Source organism: Brachyistius frenatus, unplaced genomic scaffold, assembly GCF_029030835.1.
Source record: "Brachyistius frenatus isolate BFR_SWC_R1_liver_20210118 unplaced genomic scaffold, ASM2903083v1 Contig_164, whole genome shotgun sequence".
Classification (NCBI taxonomy): Eukaryota; Metazoa; Chordata; class Actinopteri; family Embiotocidae; genus Brachyistius; species Brachyistius frenatus.
Window position 1 is genome coordinate 587501 of NW_027210763.1, and position 20000 is coordinate 607500.

At 48.7% G+C, this 20000-nt stretch overlaps 1 protein-coding gene across 8 annotated transcripts in view; it reads right to left on the reverse strand.

The window, feature by feature from the left end:
- The window catches only part of znf423 (zinc finger protein 423), a 150714-nt gene that overhangs the window by 76932 nt on the left and 53782 nt on the right, over positions 1 to 20000 (reverse strand). For 3 of the 8 annotated variants that reach the window (XM_069716887.1, XM_069716885.1, XM_069716891.1), the window contains exons 4-17: positions 8278 to 8455; positions 7572 to 7696; positions 6659 to 6740; positions 6490 to 6565; positions 6100 to 6374; positions 5726 to 6012; positions 5262 to 5645; positions 4401 to 4582; positions 3229 to 3768; positions 2974 to 3124; positions 2227 to 2805; positions 1962 to 2146; positions 1250 to 1683; positions 144 to 396 (exon numbers count right to left, since the gene is read on the reverse strand). In XM_069716887.1, the coding sequence (XP_069572988.1) occupies positions 144 to 396; positions 1250 to 1683; positions 1962 to 2146; positions 2227 to 2805; positions 2974 to 3124; positions 3229 to 3768; positions 4401 to 4582; positions 5262 to 5645; positions 5726 to 6012; positions 6100 to 6374; positions 6490 to 6565; positions 6659 to 6740; positions 7572 to 7696; positions 8278 to 8455 (3731 nt within the window). The remainder of the gene's footprint in view (positions 1 to 143; positions 397 to 1249; positions 1684 to 1961; positions 2147 to 2226; positions 2806 to 2973; positions 3125 to 3228; positions 3769 to 4400; positions 4583 to 5261; positions 5646 to 5725; positions 6013 to 6099; positions 6375 to 6489; positions 6566 to 6658; positions 6741 to 7571; positions 7697 to 8277; positions 8456 to 20000) is intronic. The other 5 variants (XM_069716890.1, XM_069716888.1, XM_069716886.1 and 2 more) reach the window with 4 other exon arrangements.

Below are 20000 nucleotides of genomic sequence, written 5' to 3' on the forward strand. Positions count from 1 at the left end.
GACGTTCAACATTTAACACACACACACACACACACACACACACACACACACACACACACACACACACACACACACACACACACACACACACACACACACACACACACACACACACACACCCGCCAGCTGCAGCTCCGTCTCACCTTGGTGGCCGGTGAAGCCTCCGCCTTCTTCCCCGCCGCGCTGGTTTCAGGGCTGACCTCCGGGTGGTCCGTCTGGACGTGACTTTCCAGGTCCTCCAGGCTCTCGAACTTCACGCCGCACTCCGGACAGCGCAGCCCGGACGCGGCCTTCTCCGCCTGCGTGTCTCCGGGCGTCACCGCTCCACCCTGGTTGGGACTCTGGCCGTTCGTGCCCCTGGTTTGATCGAACATTGGATTCGTTTTAGCGGATTTTCTAGCAAACAAAAGCAGAGTTTGCAAATCAGTCACAACGTCTGAAGCAGCTTTTTTTTCGAAAGAGACCGTAAACAGGATATTATGATTTGAAGTGGCATTAGTTAATCTAATGATGAACACTTTCTTTAAAAATATTTTATTTTTGCCAATCATCATCCATCAGTGATGTCATCATCCATCAGTGAAGTCATCATCCATCAGTGATGTCATCATCCATCAGTGATGTCATCGTTGGTTTGTGAACGTTATGAATCCTTCAGTTCAGATTCTGTCCGTCACCATCTTGTTAGTTCAGAGCGGTTCGGAGCAGGAAGTGACCATATTTGGACGAGCTGGGGGAGGAGCCAGCGGTGGATCTGACCGATCTGATCGGAAACCTGACGATACTACGTCCCGCCCACCGATAGCTGTAACCTGACTGCACCACAGGCCTGTCAATCAAACAGACACGCCCCCAAAAACAGGTCTTCTTGAATCTTCTTTTCTAATGAATGAGGGATTATTTTCAGATGGACCTCCAGAAAACTAATAAGAAGGAGTGACTTTAGCTAACAACACCGAGATAACTGATGGACACATTTTATTCACTTTGGATTTGATGAGAGAAGTTGAATGGGAGTCTATGGAGCCGGAGGCTTTTTGGAGCCGACCTCTAGTGGCACTCGCTGGTATTGCAGCTGAAGACACTTCTGGATCGGAACCATTTTACAGACCTGAAGCTACGAACTCTTTTAACTCTCCAATGTTGCTTTTTACGTGTATAAAAGGGCTTCAGGCGAGATTTCGTGGCACATTAAAACATTAGTTATATTATCCATATATCTCTGTATATCCGTGTGATGGCTTCCTACCTGCTCATGCAGCCGGCACAGAGGCCGTACGGCAGGCCGTTGACGTCCAGCTTCACCAGCTCGCCTTTGTTCTTGAACTCCTTGAGGCAGAAGGCGCATTTATAAAGCTTATGCTGCTGCAGCTGCCCGTTCGGGGACGAAGAGGCCGAGCCGTTGCCTCCGCCCACTCCTCCGTTCCCGCCTCCTCCTCCTCCTATAATGGCGCCTCCTCCCAGCGTCGAGCCGGCCGTGAGCTTCTGCATGTGGAAGGTGCCGTGGATCTTCAGCTCCAGCGTGGAGGTGACGGTCTGCATGCAGACGACGCAGCGGAAGCCGGTGAGGGAGTTGCGCAGGTCGGGGTGCATCTGGCAGTGCTCGATGAACTCCTCCTCGCTCTGCAGGGGCATCTTACAGATCCGACAGGTTCCCGTGTCCAGGCTTTTACTGTGGGTCACCTGGAGGGAAGCAGCGGACACAAGATCTATCAGCAACTCAATCATCAATACTTATGGTACGTGCTATAAAAAAAAAAAAAGCATCTGTACATCATGTAATAACTGACTGGAGCTGCGTTACACAATCTACCGACGTCTTTCCGGCCGTTTCTTGCAGCACAAATTGCCTCTCGCCGGACGACTTTTTTTTAATTTAAGTCTAAATTCAAAGCAGCTGAAGATGTTTCAGGATCAAAAGACAGGTAGACAATACACAGAAAACAAAACGTGTGAGGTACCTTGTGCTCGGTGAGCGTGAGCAGCGACGGGAAGCGCTCTCCGCAGATGGGACACATGTAGTGCTTGGCCGGGCCGCGGTGCGTCTGGGCGTGCTCACGCAGCCCGTTCTCAGAGAAGAAGGTCCTGGAGCACACGTTGCACTTGTGGTTCCCTTTGATGAAGTCGGCCTTCTTCTTCCGCGTACCTGCAGATCATCACGTGGAATCGTGAACACAGAGTGTAAAACGCATCGTTGTCAGAGTGTGAGAGTGCAGCGCTCGTTACCGGCGTCGTCCTCTCCCGGCCGGATGTTGTGGTCCCGCAGCCGGTGGTTCTGCAGCAGGGACTCCATGGTGTAGGCCGCCCCGCAGATATCGCAGGCGTACATGGGCTCCGAGTTGTCCACCTCCTCCTCCCCCCCGCTGGCCTCGTGGCTGTTGACTGCGTCTCCTCCCGGTCCCGAGGCTCCTCCCACCACGCTGCTCTTCAGCAGCATGTTCTGCAGGTCGGCCTGTTCTGCAGCCGCCACCGTCGTTCTCTCAACGCCGCCGTTACCGCTTCCTCCCACTCCTCCTCCCCCTCCCACTCCTCCTCCTCCACCTCGCTTGGAGGACTGCGCCAGGCCGTTGGGCGTCCCGTTCTGACTCCCGCTGCTCCCCGTCCCGCCCCCGTTGCCCGTGATGCTGCTGCCGTCGAAGATGCAGTGCTTCTCCCTCAGGTGTCGCTCCAGCAGCGACACGGCGTGGAACGCTTTGCCGCAGAAGCGACACGTGAACTTCTTGCTGTGCGTGGTGATGTGACACTGGAGCTCCACTTCGGTGCCGAACGTCTCCCCGCAGAAGATGCACTTGCGAGGTTTGAGTCCTGCGAGACGGAAAAAAAAAAATCAATTTAACATCTGAAACTTGGAGTTCATTCGACGCTCCGAGGCGTCTGACGAGTATTTACTGCAGAAACTGGAACAGGATGTTCACCGCTCCGCTTTATTTTGCAACGTGATCTTTATTCATTTTAGCCGACGGTGTACCGTACCTGCACCGAGATTCCCCGGGAGGCCCGACCTTTGACCCAGGTGGCTGTGCTTGACGTGAAGCTGCAGATCCGCCTCCTTCCTGAAGTCCCAGGCGCAGGCTGTGCAGCGAAACAGCTTCTTCTCGTTGCTGTGCTTCACCGCTAGATGCACCTGGACGACAGAGAAAGCAGCAAAGCAGGATGAAATAAACCTTCTGGAGGTTGTTGTTTTTTTTTTACATAAATGAGCCACAGGTAGGAGGCCGTCGAATGTACCTGTATGGAGACCTTGGAGTCGAAGACCTCCTGGCAGAGCGTGCAGTGGTACAGTACGAAGGTGTGCATGTCCAGCAGGTGTTTCTGCAGGTCGTCCACCGAGGAGAACTGCTTGTCGCAGCTCTCGCACACGTACTGCGTGGACGTGGTGGTGTAGTGCACCGTCAGGTGCTGCAGCAACGCCTCCTGCGATTCAAAGTCCTCCTTGTTGCACTGCGGGCAGGACTGCCGCCTCAGCAGCATCTCCAGGTGCGACTTCAGGTGAGCCTGGAAACCCTCGAAACTGGCGAAGCGCAGGTCGCACTGGTTGCACGGGTAGTCGCCGTTGCTGCCCATCGACGGGGTGGAGTCGCCTCCCAGCCGGTGGCGCTTCGGGGAGGAGATCTCCACGTCGGAGGAGGCGGGGCTCAGCTCGGCCACTTTGGCCTGCCGTTTGTTGTTGGCCAACGGGATGTTCTTGTGGTTCTCCTTTATGTGCTTGGTGAGCTTGAGGAGTGAGCCGAAGATAGGAGAGTTGGTGCAGTAAGGGCAGGAGTAAACCTGGACACGGACAATAACTCTTTACTCTTTTAAGATTATTATACAGTGATATATACTGTTGTTTAGTCCTCAGAGAGGGAGAGAGGAGATGGAAAAGATGCGAGAAGAGGGAGACAGACACAAGTACAGGTCATAAACTAAAATCACACCAGCAACGCTGCAACTTCACACATGAAGTTCTTAAACGTCACTTAGAAGAAGACAGAAAACATTACATACTTTTTTGGGGGCTTTTTAAGCACAAGTTTAAGAGAAAAGAGGAAAATCTGAGGCTGAAATTTTGTCAATCAAGCAGCATACGAGCATTTTTCCTTTCTTTCTTCCAGGTAATTGTTGCTCAGTGTCAGTGATCGAAAACCCAGAAATTAACAACGTGGTTGACATTAAAATCCCATAAAACTCCAATAATGTTTTCAGCCTGAACTTTGGGTCAAGAGGTGAAACACAGTAACTGAAGTCTCATTAATCACAGACAGAGAAAACAATTAATGAAATGATTAAACATCTTTTCTTCTTCATCTTTCAAATCTCCCGATTAAATAGGAAACTGGCTGGAGGCAGGCGAACCACTTCTTCTATCACTTCTCACCAACGGCAGTTAAAAAGTCATTTTTAAAATGTTGGATTCTCACCTCCATGAAGGACTGAGATGCAGCCTGCAAGACGGGAGACTCCAGTTTGGCCACGCCTCCTCCGGATGCAGCTCCGCCCCCCATGACGGAGGTGCAGTGAGTCTGCTGGATGTGTTCCGTCAGCGAAGACTCGGTCAGGAAGCCCATCGAGCACTGGTTGCAGAAGAAGGCGTGGTTCCCTTCTGGGATGGAGGAGTCAGGTAGTTTCAATGACAACGACCACAGCAAATCATTGATTCAGCATTTTAACAGAGTTCACAGTTTCCACTTTAGTCAGTCCTTCAAAGATCTCAGAGGTTTGTTTGTGATTGTTGAGATAAAAAAAATTGATTTTGCTGCAAATTTTCTCAAAATTTAAGTGGATTTTTGTTCAGAAAGACATTTTTTCATTTTTTTTTTCAGCACTACCTAATAAACAATGAAATGTAATCACTTCCTGTGATAATAATCCTTCTGCAAATTACAGAAATATTTTAGTTTCAATCTTTTATTGAATCATGGAGCTCAAAGTTCCAAAAAGGTCCTAAAAGGTCCTAAAAGCTGCGTACATTTCCAGAACAGAGCGTTTGTGACTGGAATATAGAAACAACGACGACATCAGCTGTCAAAATAATAAGAGCTTTAGATGGAAAACAGGATCAGAACCTTTATGATTGTAAATGAGGAGTTATTTGTGTTACTAAAGCAAGTTTTGTTTGAAAAGATTTACTTTATGCCGTTAATACTTTCAACACAGATTCTGATGACAAAATTCTCTGCATGAAAATCGCGTGAATAAAAAAAAAAAAAAAAAAGTAAACTCTCAAACTTTGCTTGAATTTGAGTTAATTATTGCGATTGCTCCCTCAGTATTGAACCCACCTAACGTGGTGGAGCCGGCCATAATGGCCCCGGGAAGGCAGTGGGACACCCGGATGTGTTCCTGCAGGGAGTTGATGTCCCCGAACATGTCGGGACAGTAGTTGCAGTGGAACGCCGTGACGTTGGTGAACTGCAGCAGGGGAAACGCCGCCGCCGGCGTCGCGCCCACGCCGCCGCCGCTGGCGCGGTGCGCCTTGCGCACGTGTTCGTTGAGGTTGTAGAGCGTCGGCAGCGTCTCCAGGCAGAGCTGACACGTGTGGCTCTGCTGCGGCTTGTCTGCGTGGATGGTCTTCAGGTGGATCTCCAGCACCGCCAGGCTGTGGAAGTCCCTCTTCGAGCAGTACGGGCAGGAGTACGTGACCTTCCCCCAGCTGCCTCCCCCACCTGCAGGGAAACACATAACGCTCGTTGAGCTATTTGAACGTGTGGCGCGCTCCGGTTCCTCCGTAGAAGAAGCAGCGTACCTCCGCCGTGGAGCCCCAGACTGATGATGCTGATGTCCTCCACGGTGTCGGGGACTCTCCTGCGACCCCGCTCGCCGCCCTGGCTGTGCTTTAGCGTGGAGTCCGGCGTGGAGCCTCTCTCCAAGCTGGCGCTGGAGTCCGGCGTGGCCGAGCTCATGGAGGCCACGCTGCCCAGCGCCGGGTCGGGGCTGGCCGCGCTGTGATTGGAGGAGTCGGGCTGGCGGTGGCTGTCCAGGTGGCAGTAGACGTCCTCCACGGAGGGGAACTGCTCCGAGCACACGGGACACCTGGAGGGGACACGGAGAGACACACCTGTAAAACAATACGACACCAGAGGTGGAGAAAAGTGTCAGACCAGCGGCGCTCGGCCGTACTTGTGTTTGCGGTTGGCGTGCTGCGTTTCGATGTGCGTGAGGAGGGAGGCCTCGTCCAGGAAGATCTCGGGACAGTGGATGCACTGCAGGTCGGCGCGGTCCGACAGCTGGGGGTGTCTGCTCAGGACGTGTTTCTCCAGCTCGTCCGTCTGGCTGAACGTCTCCTCGCAGTAGTCGCACATGTACAGGTCCTGGTCCAGGTCGGCCTCTCCTCCCTTCTTCCCCCCGTCCCGCTCGCTCCGCAGCGCCAGGTGCTCCCGGTTCTTACGGTGAGCCTGTCGGAGTCAGAAACAGTCGACACCTGAGGAAGGCTGGAAAAACACTCGATGGACCGAGGCCTCAGCTCCAGAAATGTCACCTTACAGACACGGAGAGGTAAAAGCGACGTACCTGCATGTGGCTCTGCAGCGACGAGGTGGAGGAGAAGCCGCGCTTACAAACGCTGCACTTGAACGGTTTGCTGGAGCTGAAAAAAAAAAAAGGCCAGACATTAAACACACTGAAGTATCGAAGTATGAATGTGTGCTGACGTCCTGGTGGTGAGATGAGAAGTGGTTACCTGTGTGTCTTCAGGTGGATCTTCAGGTGATCAGAGCGGGAGAACGCAGCTTCACACTCCTGACAGCTGTACTTCTTATCTCCTGCGTCATGTGACATCAGATCAGAGACGTTAAAACTAAAAGTCTAATTCTGAGGTTTTCATTTTGTACTTCATTAAATAACGAGTTTATAAATGTCCCTCAGTGTAATGAGGAACACTTAAACACACACAATTACACACTTGGAAGAGGAAAAGATGCATAGAATTAATAATAGATTTGTTTCATATTTAAGTTCACGTTTACCATAAATGTGATGCACACTAGATTCATTCACTTTATCAGATATTTGATGACACATTTTCTTTCCCATTTTCCAACAGTAGTTGGTTTGGAGCAGGAAGTGACCATATTTGGACGAGCTGGAGGAGGAGCCAGCGGTGGATCTGACCGATCTGATCGGAAACCTGACGATACTACGTCCCGCCCACCGATAGCTGTAACCTGACTGCACCACAGGCCTGTCAATCAAACAGACACGCCCCCAAAAACAGGTCTTCTTGAATCTTCTTTTCTAATGAATGAGGGATTATTTTCAGATGGACCTCCAGAAAACTAATAAGAAGGAGTGACTTTAGCTAACAACACCGAGATAACTGATGGACACATTTTATTCACTTTGGATTTGATGAGAGAAGTTGAATGGGAGTCTATGGAGCCGGAGGCTTTTTGGAGCCGACCTCTAGTGGCACTCGCTGGTATTGCAGCTGAAGACACTTCTGGATCGGAACCATTTTACAGACCTGAAGCTACGAACACTTTTATATCCAGTCTGTGATCTGTGCAAGTTGAAATTTGAGAAACAACATAGAGACTAAAAGCAACACAGCAGGTTTTTCCTGGTCTCCGTGGACACGTTGTGTCCGTCCGTACCTGTGTGCAGTTTGACGTGGCGGTCTCTGCTCCTCTTGTGTTTGAACAGGCGGCTGCAGAAGGTGCACTTGAAGGGCAGCTTGTCGCTGTGGATCTGCTCGTGTCGCTTCAGGTAGCTCAGACGGCTGAGGAGGAGCAGGAAGGAGGGACGGATGACTAAACATTAACACAACATCCCCCGATCACAAAATGACTACGAGCAGCGAGTAAAATCAGCTAAAAAAAGATGAAAAGATTTAGCGTGACTCGGCAGGATTTTGCTACTCCAGTCGAGCCCTTGAACTATTTATAAAAACACGGCGTTCATACATCCAGTAATAAGAATAAAGAGTGAGGACGGCGAGGACGATGAGTAATATAGTGGGTAATGATGATGACTCGATGGTGTGTGTGTGTGTGTGTGTGTGTGTGTGTGTGTGTGTGTGTGTGTGTGTGTGTGTGTGTGTGTGTGTGTGTGTGTGTGTGTGTGTGTGTGTGTGTGAGACAGCTGTTCTTAAAATGGGTCTTGACTGCGTCCCTGGAGAGGCAAGTGAGAAATGTATTCACCTCATTCCCCTCGCTGTTTTTTTGCCTTAATGGTCCACGTTACCATGGCGATATTGATAAATATTCTCGTACACATTTTATATATTGACGGGTGGCGTCTAAACATCTAAATGAAATCACACACACCGAGTGAGTGTGTTTGGGTCAGCCGAGGTGATACCTGAAGGACTTGTCGCAGAACTGGCAGGGGTACGGCAGGCCGGCGCCGCCCTCCTCCTCGCCGCCGGTGGCCATGCCGAGGTCGTAGCAGCCGTCGGGGAGCTGCGAGGGCGACGCCACGTCTTTACTGGAGGGCGAGGACGGCACCCAGGACAGACCGACGGGGTCGTCATCGCCGTCTAAACAAAACAAAAAAACGTAAAGGAAAGGTTTCTGATTCATCTGCAGCGAGGAAAACACAATCAGGGCCGGCCTGAAAGTATCGAGGGGGCCGTTTTCAAAAGGTCACGCGGGGCCCCATCTTAGATTAATAACTTTACAACTCTAGAAACACAGTAGAGTCAGTCTGAGGACCAATAAACCAAACCCTGTTGGCCGCATTAACAACTGTGGTGGTTTAGGACGTCCCCGTTTGGACTCCTCCGCCTGCCATTACCCAGCATGCCCCGATTCCTCCGTAAGAATCACAATAAAGCAACAAGCAAAGTTAAATAGGTGTTGGTGATTGGTAGAAATTATCCTTCTTTTTTTATTTTTTTTTATAAATATCTTTAAAACAACATGCCGTGTTGGAATATCTCAACAAAGACAGATCGTCGACACTAAATATGTCAAGACTCAAAACCAGAGTATGAATATATATCTGTCTGTTATATCTCACGAGACTGGCCTGGATGAACAGAGCATGCAGTTACCGTCGGCGATGACATGGAGCTGCTCATGGAGCCGATATTACGAGTGTCTGCTGGGAAGTGTTTGTCATATTTAAATGAAGGTACCACTGCTGTTACTGTCAAAAGACGGTGGCGTTATTTAGTCTGGCCTTTCACTTGAAAATCACAGACTGGATATAAAAGAGTTTGTAGCTTCAGGTCTGTAAAATGGTTCCGATCCAGAAGTGTCTTCAGCTGCAATACCAGCGAGTGCCACTAGAGGTCGGCTCCAAAAAGCCTCCGGCTCCATAGACTCCCATTCAACTTCTCTCATCAAATCCAAAGTGAATAAAATGTGTCCATCAGTTATCTCGGTGTTGTTAGCTAAAGTCACTCCTTCTTCTTAGTTTTCTGGAGGTCCATCTGAAAATAATCCCTCATTCATTAGAAAAGAAGATTCAAGAACACCTGTTTTGGGGGGCGTGTCTGTTTGATTGACAGGTCTGTGGTGCAGTCAGGTTACAGCTATCGGTGGGCGGGACGTAGTATTGTCAGGTTTCCAATCAGATGGGTCAGATCCACCGCTGGCTCCTCCCCCAGCTCGTCCAAATATGGTCACTTTCTGCTTTGAACCGCTCCGAACTATAAAGACGGTGACGGAAAGAATCTGAACTGGAGGATTCATAACGTTCACAAACCAACGAGGTGGCGTCACCGCCGGTCGCCGCCTCTGAATACAGATATAACTTCTGTAAACAGCTGCAGGATTACAAATAACAGAGACAGAGAGAGGTGGTAAAACAGGGAGCTTTAAAATGATTAAGAAGAAAGTTTCATCTTTCTTGGAGATGCAGCCGGTGGGAGCTCGAATGAGCAAAAAAAAAAAAAAAAAAAAAAAATCAGGATATAAACAAAAAAAAAATAAACACATTCATCCTGGATATACACACACACACAGAGAGAGAGAGAGAGAGAGAGAGAGAGAGAGAGAGAGAGGAGGAAATGAGGATGGCAGAGATAAAGAGGGAGAAGGAAACAGAGGAGAGACACACTCCGGCAGCAGCAACATCTAAATAGAAAGCTCCAAGAACTATGTATCCCCGACGGAGCCCAGAAATAAGGACAGAGTGTATTTTCTCTCCCTTCATCCTCCCTCTGCAGCCATCCCTCCCCCTCCTCCTCCCCTCCATCCCTCCCCGAGGACCATAGATCCGCCTCATCATATTTTCATTAGGGCCTTGGCAGATTGAAACGTCGGAAAGAAGTGATTAGGAGATGCGGAAAGAGCCGAGCGGAAAGATGGCGATATTCACTCCCTTTATCTGTCGTACGCAGGACATTATGCATTGCTCTTTTTTTTCCCCTTCCCTCTCTCCCCCATCCCTTCCTCCCCCCCTTCCCCCTCCCTCTCCTGTGTAGTCTGGCACAGAGGCTACAAAAAGGCCACGACTCCTTTAATAGACACTTCAGAATGGATTTGAGGCGACAAAAGAGGGGGCTGACGAACGCTTGATATTGTTCTGTTCCTCTTTTGTGCGCTCTGTGAAGCAGCACACTGAAAAATGTAAAGGAGGAGGGGAAGATGAAGGACGATGTTTTGCCCTTCTTTTTGGGGGGGGCTTTTTATCTGATTAGCTGCATCAACTATAGGCAAGCGACAAATCAAAGAGAGGAAACAAGGAAAGCACAGATTGGACAGAAGGAGAGGAAGTCAGACGTGAAATAATCCTGCAGCAGCAACAGACACACACACACGTGCAGAGCAGAAGTTTCTCCTGATAAATTTAGAAACCTCTCCAAAGCACACACCATTTTACCTCAACCAACTCCTACCACGGTGTGTGTGTGTGTGTGTGTGTGTGTGTGTGTGTGTGTGTGTGTGTGTGTGTGTGTGTGTGTGTGTGTGTGTGTGTGTGTGTGTGTGTGTGTGTGTGTGTGTGTGTAGTCTGCTGTGTATTACTCCTTGCAGAGAGGGGGAGGAAAACAGATTCTTGTGATGAATCGATCGCGGGGAAAATGTAGGCGCTGTGATGAGCAAATAGAACTCTGCAGGGGGGTCTGGGTTAAAAAAAAGAAAAAAGAAAAGTGTAAACGCATTGAATTATAAATTTGACTGCAAGCAAGAAGGGAAATATATAATATATATATATATATATAAAAAGGCTTAAGAAAATATGAGAAAATACAGATATCAACATGAAGCCGTGAGTATAAGAAGGAAGGGAGAGAGAGAAGGAGTGAAGGGAGAGACGGGGCAGTGGGAGGAAAGATTGAGAGGATGAGGACGTGTGAGGAGGAGGTGGTGGTGAAATAAAACAAACAATATGTCATTCTGGAGCCGCGCGCACAGTCAGGAACAAACATTATGCACAGGAGAAACATATCAGGAAAAATGAAAAATGAGAGCAAAGAAGATACGAAGGAAATCTGCATGAAAGCGGTCGGAGAAAAACAAGAAAAAGTCTGATTATTATCATGAAAATAGTTTTCACTGATAAAACTGGCGTCAATTTCAGAGAGAGAAGAACACAGTAAACAATCAGACTTTTGGATGATATGTGTGAAAATAAACACAGCGTTAAGCGGTCCAGATGCATCTGCGGTGCCATTAGCGCCTGAGCAGGTGTCCATTCATTCACCTGATGAAGAAATGAGATGCTTCCTCTTTCCATCAGTCCCAGAGTCGGGCTGCACGATTAATCACAATACAAACTGCGATTTCCAGTCGTGCATCTGTGCGGCCTCATTTATAAACGACAACGATTCTGCTGCATTTTTATTTGGGACATCCGCTGCATCGAAACAAGCGCTCCCTATTTTCTCCACCACGTGATGCAGAGCAGAAACGGGAAAATAAACCTGGCGAACACAGGAAGGAAAGATTTCAAACTGGAAGATTGAATATCGATGTATTGATCCAATATCACAGTTCAATCTTTACCAATTACCCCAAAATCCATAGAGCTGACTGTGTGGAAGTGATCGGGATAAATCTAACGCACGGAAGCACGAGGCCGGGGACGTTCGTGGCGACTTTTATGATGATATGGAATAAGACACTGAAATATAATCTGGATTGGTCGCATCAATTCAATCCAATTCAAACTTTATTGTCTTATGAACAGGAAATAGTCCGTCAGCCGGTCGTCCCGGCAACAACGCACATAAACGCAGCAAAAACCGAGACATAAAATAACAAGACAATAAAGTACAGATCAGTTTCTACTCGTTCAGCATCCTTCAAAATAAGATGCAACCCTGTTTTATTCTGTTGCACATCTGAAATCAGCAGACGTGCTGCAACATCGTAAAAACTAAAAAACTACAAATCAAAACATCCGACTGCAAAACTCGGGTGTGCAGAACGAAGCGCCGATCGAGGACGTGAGCGTTAAACTGTTATAAAAAGAGACAGAGAAAGATCTCAAAGATGTCAGACAGATATACTCTTAAATGTTCCGTCTGTGTCTATAAAATGCAGACCCACCCCACCCCACCCCCTCCCACACACACACACACACACACACACACACACACACACACACACACACACACACACACACACACACACACACCAGGGAGCGAGTCCACTGCAGACTGACTCCTTCTCATGCAAGTGTGTGCAGTCAAGTACCACACACACACACACACACACACACACACACACACACACACACACACACACACACACACACACACACACACACACACACACACACACACACAGACAAGCTCTCCAGCCAAAAGCTGTTGAGTTTATAAGCAAAAGAAAAAAACGAGTGTGAAAGTGCCTTTAGATAAGGAGCGAAGAGGTACAGCAGGAGAGAATGAACGCCGAAAACAATTAAAGTGCTTCTTCACAGCGCTGGCGAGGACACATGTGGATCGGTGGGTGAGTCGGTTAAATGTTTGTGAGGTGGGAAAGTAGTGGGGTGAAGAGAGGGGGAGGGGGAGGAGGGTGAGACGGCACGACAGAGATTCACTCAGAGACCAAGAGGGAGAAATCACTTTTTAAAAGGGGGGAGAGGGGGGTGTTGAGAAAGAAGGGGAGGAGAGATTAGCGTCATTAAAGAGCCCTAATCCTCTGACTAGCGTGGCTGGCGCTAAAATGGAGGATCACACGGCTTTTTAACGGCGCCTTTGTCAGTCGGCCACGAGGGGACCCTGGCAAGACAAGGCCGAATGGCAAACTGGGAGAGAGTGGAGGATGGGGAGGGGGGGAGGCAGGGAGGCAGGGAGGGGAGAGGGGGGGGGCGGAGAAAATTTCAATGAAAAGTTAAATTAGAGAAGAATCCTCGAGAGGAGAGAAGATGAGGAGGATGGATGGTTGAGGGAGGGAGGGAGAGGGGGGAGGGAGGGGGAGGGAACAAAAAAAGAGGAAGAGAAAGTGTTGAGAAAGAGAAAGAGGCAGGAGCAGGCGGACGCCGACACACGCTGTTCAGACCCCGTCTCCTCCTCCTCCTCCTCCATCCCCCCTCCCCCTCCTCCTCCTCCTCTCTGTTCTTCTCTGGCGAGTGGACCGCGGGGCCCCAGCCGCTCGGCTCCCGCTTTATCTCTCACCCTGCAGTCTTCCTCCCTTTTTCCCATCCATTCCCTCTATTCTTCATCCCTCCCTCTGTCCTCAGCGGTCCCTCCACTCTTCCGTCTTCATCTCTGCCTCCCTCCCTCCCTCCGTCGCTCCCTCCCTCTGTCCATCCCTCCCTCCCTCCCTCCGTCACCTTTCATGTTGTTACTCATTATAGCGCTGACATCTCTCCCTCTGTCCCTCCGTCTCTCCCACAGTTTCTCCCCTACTGGTGTTGGCCTTCACCCCCGTGTCTCAGGCCTGGACGGGACCGAGGGAGGGGGGGGGGCGGGGGGCTTCCAGATGGACAGACTCTGAACTCCAGAAGAGAGATGGAGAAGATGGAGGGATGAAAGGAGGAGAGGAGAGGAGAGGAGAGGAGAGGAGAGGAGAGGAGAGGAGAGGAGAGGAGAGGAGAGGAGAGGAGAGAGAGGAGAGGAGAGGAGAGGAGAGGAGAGGAGAGGAGAGGAGAGGAGAGGAGAGGAGAGGAGGAGGACACAAGTAAAAGAGAGGAAAAAAGGAAACGAGTCGGGTGTCTGCAATAAAAAAGGTAAAAGAACCAGAAAGGAACTAAACGGACCGCCTGAGTCTACCTGAAACAACGACAGATACGCACACAACACACACACACACACACACACACACACACACACACACACACACACACACACACACACACACACACACACACAACGTGCGTCTCTAATAGGCCCGACAGTGCGGCAACATGTGGAGGACACAGCCTTGGTGAAACACTCTAATGAAGAGACACACACGCTGATCGATTCCTCTTTATGTCCCTGCCACCCCCCTTCCCCCGTCCACCCCCTCCCCCTTTATATAAACCCCCCTCCCCCCTCATCCATCCCCACCCCTCCATCCAAACTCGCCAAGTCTGTTACGACGGCCACACGGAGGGAAATCGTATGAAAGCTTCACGGTTTAGAAGAAAAGATCCATTATTTTAAAAAAAAGAAACTTTAGGAGACAAACGATCAACTCAATTAATGTGAAATATGAAAATAAAAAAAACGCCGTATTTGAGGTTATAAAGTGACAAACAGCTCACACGACGCCGTCGGCTTAAACGCGCCGAAATGGAAAAATGCATTCCATGTATGTCGTTGCTTTTGATGTGTGAATCAAAGCAGCTCAGCTGGAAGCAGCGAAGAAGAGTTTGAGGTCCCAGAGCTGCTACGAGAGCTAGCGCTGACTGCTAGCTGCGGCTACGTGCAGGAAATTCTGAATTAACGTTAAAAAATGAGTCTTAAGTGTCCAACTAAACATGCAATTAACTAGCAGGAGAAAATATGACTTTAAGAAATATGACTTTAAGAAATATCACTAAGTTGTATAAAGTCAGTTTTACACAAATGTCGATGCCAACGAGGCCAATTTGTCCAAAACTTGTTGTTGTTTTTAAATAGAAACCCGACAAAACACTTCCTGAAGAAACACCTTCACCTGGAGTCCGCTGGTCTACCTGCTCATATTTTAATCCTCCTATCAGCGCCTCCACTTCCTGCTCCTCCTCCTCTCCACCTTGCTACTTGGCCACTGGCCCAGACCTGCACCTTTCTCCACCCCTCCCCCCCCCCCCCCCTGCTGACCTCCCACCCCCTCCATCCCTCCCCCTCCTTCCACCGCTCCCCGGGCCCCCTCCGATGGCCCCAGGCTGCCCCAGGCGTGCACACACACACACACACACACACACACACACACACACACACACACACACACACACACACACACACACACACACACACACACACACACACACACACACACACGGCCCCAGACTCACCACAGGGGGCAGAAAAACAACTTCCACCCTTGGCTCACTCACTCTGGGCAGCCCGGCGCGCACGCACACACACACACACACACACACACACACACACACACACACACACACACACACACACACACACACACACACACACACACACACACACACACACACACACACACACACACCCGCACACTCTCGTTCTGGCTCTCACTGTCTCACATGCAAACACAATTCAATATTCAATGCTAAGTGGAGTTTGAGGAGAAACAGGGATGCGGTTCCTCCTATCTGCCCTAATTTCTGCAGCTCTGTCTGTATTTTCTGTGCAGAACATCCTGCAGGTTTCAGATAATGGCGTCTGCATCCGCTCAGAGTCACACTGAAAATCATTTCGGCTTAAATCAAGAGTTACATTTCTCTAATAAATTATACAATTTAGTGTTTTGCTTTTCTTTTTTTTTTTTAAAGATCTGCTCAGAGGTGTTTTATTACTTTTTATTTGGTGAACTTGACATTTACAGAGGGTTTTTTTGGTTGTTGTTTTTTCCCAATCACCACACGGAGCGCGTCGGGACACCGAGACAAGAGAACAGGAAAAAAAAAAGATCCCTACCTGGCTCTGTGATTACCATACGAGTTGACATGGCAACCAATAAGCTAAGCACCGCTTACTGGTTGCCATGCATTATGAGAATTTGCACAGCGGGCAAGGTTTTCTTTGACCAGTCGGATTGTTTGGCGGAAAACTACCTGTTGTGTCGTCTATCCGATGTGTTTTTCTGCAGGGAACAAAAAAAAAAGGAATTCATTCCTGCTGCACCGAATACGTGATGGTGATACTCAGCATCTTCATCTTCATCATCCTCAGCTGCACGGATGAAGTCGTCAGTTTCTGACATCAACTCTTCTTCAGCTAATTGTTGCCTGAACAGCAGCAACATCAACTTTCCCTCCTCTCTGCTTAAAGTAACCTTTGTGTGTAGTTGTGTGCACACAGCCGGTATCTGTTAGAAGCCTTCATCGACACGGATATCAACACATCTACTCGGATGATACTCGTCAAAAGTACATTATCGGTGCCGGATACTCGTCTCATCCTGAGAAACAACCGACTTTTCTGCCCGACGTTGCCGTTCAGACGTCAAAGAAGCAGCAGTGCGATGACGTCATGGCGGATGTGAGGTGAAACTGAAAGACGGCGTCCAAACACACGAGATGATCCTTACAGGCGCTGACAGACGACCAGCTGCATTTCACCAGGAAAACTATTACCATATAATTAATTCATGTTTTACATGTGAATAAACCTCCCTGACTCGCTGCAGAACGATGTGAACACGCACACGGCTGCAGCTCCGGCCTCCGCTTGGAGGACTCTCAGTCCTCTGCTGCTGCCCTTGTAGCTCACATGGGATGCAGTCTGTCGGGACAAACACACACACACACACACACACGCACGCACGCACACACACGCACGCACGCACACACACACACGCACACTCACACACGAACCACAGCGAGGACAGGCAGAAAGGACGATGCTGCAGTCTGTCCGGGGCTTTAAGCCCACGAGGGCACGATGGACGGACGGACACACACACAACACACACACACACACACTCCAAGCAGGCTGTGGGGACCCTCACCTCCTGCCCTGGGAATGGGTCCGGCTGCTTCGGATGCTTTTGGGCGCCAACTGCTCCATATGGGCAGTGTGTGTTTGTGTGTGTGTGCGAGTGTGTTTGGAGGGCAGAAGGTTAGGGGCAGGGGGCTAAGGATGGGGGTGGGTGGACGGTGGGCCGGCAGATGACGAGTTTGTCCCTTTACCACACAAGACAGCGCACTGTATGCAAACATCGAACACGGCGACGCACACACGGGACGGATCGACATTTAGAGACAAGGTCAGTTCAGGTGAGAAGAGTGAATAATGTAAAAAAGAAAATTGTTTATTCAAGGAAGCCCAGACACGACATACAGGCCGCGAGATACTAAACCGAAGTCATGAGATACTAAACCGACTCCACGAGATACTAAACCGAAGTCATGAGATACTAAACCGACTCCACAAGATACTAAATAAAAGTCACGAGATACTAAATCGAAGTCACGAGATACTAAATCGAAGTCATGAGATACTAAACCGACTCCACGAGATACTAAACCGAAGTCATGAGATACTAAACCGAAGTCATGAGATACTAAACCGACTCCACAAGATACTAAACCGAAGTCATGAGATACTAAACCGAAGTCATGAGATACTAAACCGAAGTCATGAGATACTAAACCGAAGTCATGAGATACTAAACCGACTCCACAAGATACTAAACCGAAGTCATGAGATACTAAACCGAAGTCATGAGATACTAAATCGAAGTCATGAGATACTAAACCGACTCCACGAGATACTAAACCGAAGTCATGAGATACTAAACCGAAGTCATGACTCCACAAGATACTAAAACTAAACCACAAGATACTAAACCGAAGTCATGAGATACTAAACCGACTCCACAAGATACTAAACCGAAGTCATGAGATACTAAACCGAAGTCATGAGTCATGAGATACTAAACCGACTCCACGAGATACTAAACCGAAGTCATGAGATACTAAACCGAAGTCATGAGATACTAAACCGACTCCACAAGATACTAAACCGAAGTCATGAGATACTAAACCGACTCCACAAGATACTAAACCGAAGTCATGAGATACTAAACCGAAGTCATGAGATACTAAACCGAAGTCATGAGATACTAAACCGACTCATGAGATACTAAACCGAAGTCATGAGATACTAAACCGACTCCACAAGATACTAAACCGAAGTCATGAGATACTAAACCGAAGTCATGAGATACTAAATCGAAGTCATGAGATACTAAACCGACTCCACATGAGATACTAAACCGATACTAAACCGAAGTCAAGTCGAAGTGAGATACTACGAAGTCATGAAACCGACGAGATACCACAAGATACTAAATCAAAGTCACGAGATACTAAATTGAATTCACGAGATACTAAATCAAAGTCACGAGATACTAAATTGAATTCACGAGATACTAAATCGGAGAGCCAACATGATTTTTCTCTCGACGGCCACTCCCGGGCTCCATCGCTTCCAGTTCCTTTACTTATGCAAACACAGGGAATAAAAGTAGTCTTTGATTAGACTGTGATGCTTTTCAACATCAAAGATGTAAAATTCAAACTTGGTACAGGTTTCATTGTGGATTTTAAATTGGTTCTGCAGGACACCTTTGTGACCACGAAGGTTTTAATGAAGACGTCAAAGTCACTGCAGATCACTGAGAATATGCACAGATCATCACCATAGAGCTGTTTGAAAGGGTACTGACATTACTAGGAGTTTTAAAGAGACACACACACACACACACACACACACACACACACACACCATGTGGTAGAGGAGAGCTGGCATCTGCTTCCTCCTATACCACATTCTCCCTTTTTTGTCCTCATCCTCTCTTTTCAAACTTTTCCTCAACGAGTCTTTTATCTCATCGTGCCCCGTTTTTTTCTTTCTTCCCCCGAGTCACGACGCAGAGCAAGGCACCTCCTAAAGCCGGAGAGAGTTAGCGGTTCTACTCCCCCATCTTCTCCCTCCTCCATCCTCCCCATTTCGCTCCGTCCATCTCGTCGTCTGCTGTTTGTTCGCTGAGAAACGAGAACCAGCTGTCAGGCAGAGTGCTAGATAAACAACAACACCATGCCAACGCACACATACAGTACGGCACACGCACACACGGAAAACACACACACACACACACACACACACACACACACACACACACACACACACACACACACACACACACACACACACACACACACACACACACAGAGTGGTGTGATCCCATTGTGTGCACGCCGGCAGCTATATCATCTATTTATAAGAATGAGGTTTGGTGGACTGGCAGACCGCTCACTAACCTAGAAACACATTCACCTGAGTCACACACACACACACACACACACACACACACACACACACACACACACACACACACACACACACACACACACACACACACACACACGATTCACTGGCCATTCACACACCCCTAACTGCACACACTCGTGCACATAAAGGAGGCTCTTGGATATTTAGTGAAATACCCACAGAACTGTAATAATACACATAATTATGAAGATTTCGAAGCTTTATTAGTGCCGTCCTGTGAGTAATAACGAATAATCAGCCTTTAGATCGTCTTCATTTTAAACAAACTGGATCCGGTAGAAAAAAAAGGATGTGATTGATGCATCAACGATATTACACACACACACACACACACACACACACACACACACACACACACACACACACACACACACACACACACACACACACACACACACAAGTCCTCCCACTCTCACCTACGCGTACGTGGGACCTATAAATAAGTGATGTAGGCAGCTGGAGCTTGTGCTTTTCAAAACACAAACACACGGTCACACACACACACACACACACACACACACACACACACACACACGCGCACACACACACAGGTAAACAAACAAACCCATTTCTGTGTCGTACAAATACACAAACAGGGGTTTTAACGTGCAAAAGCCTAAATATGTGAAGCAGGGAGAGCTGCCAAGAGATGGAGAGGAAGAGGGGAGGAAGAGACAGAAGAGGCGACGAAGGCGTCCCGGGGGAGGGAGGTGGAGGTAGG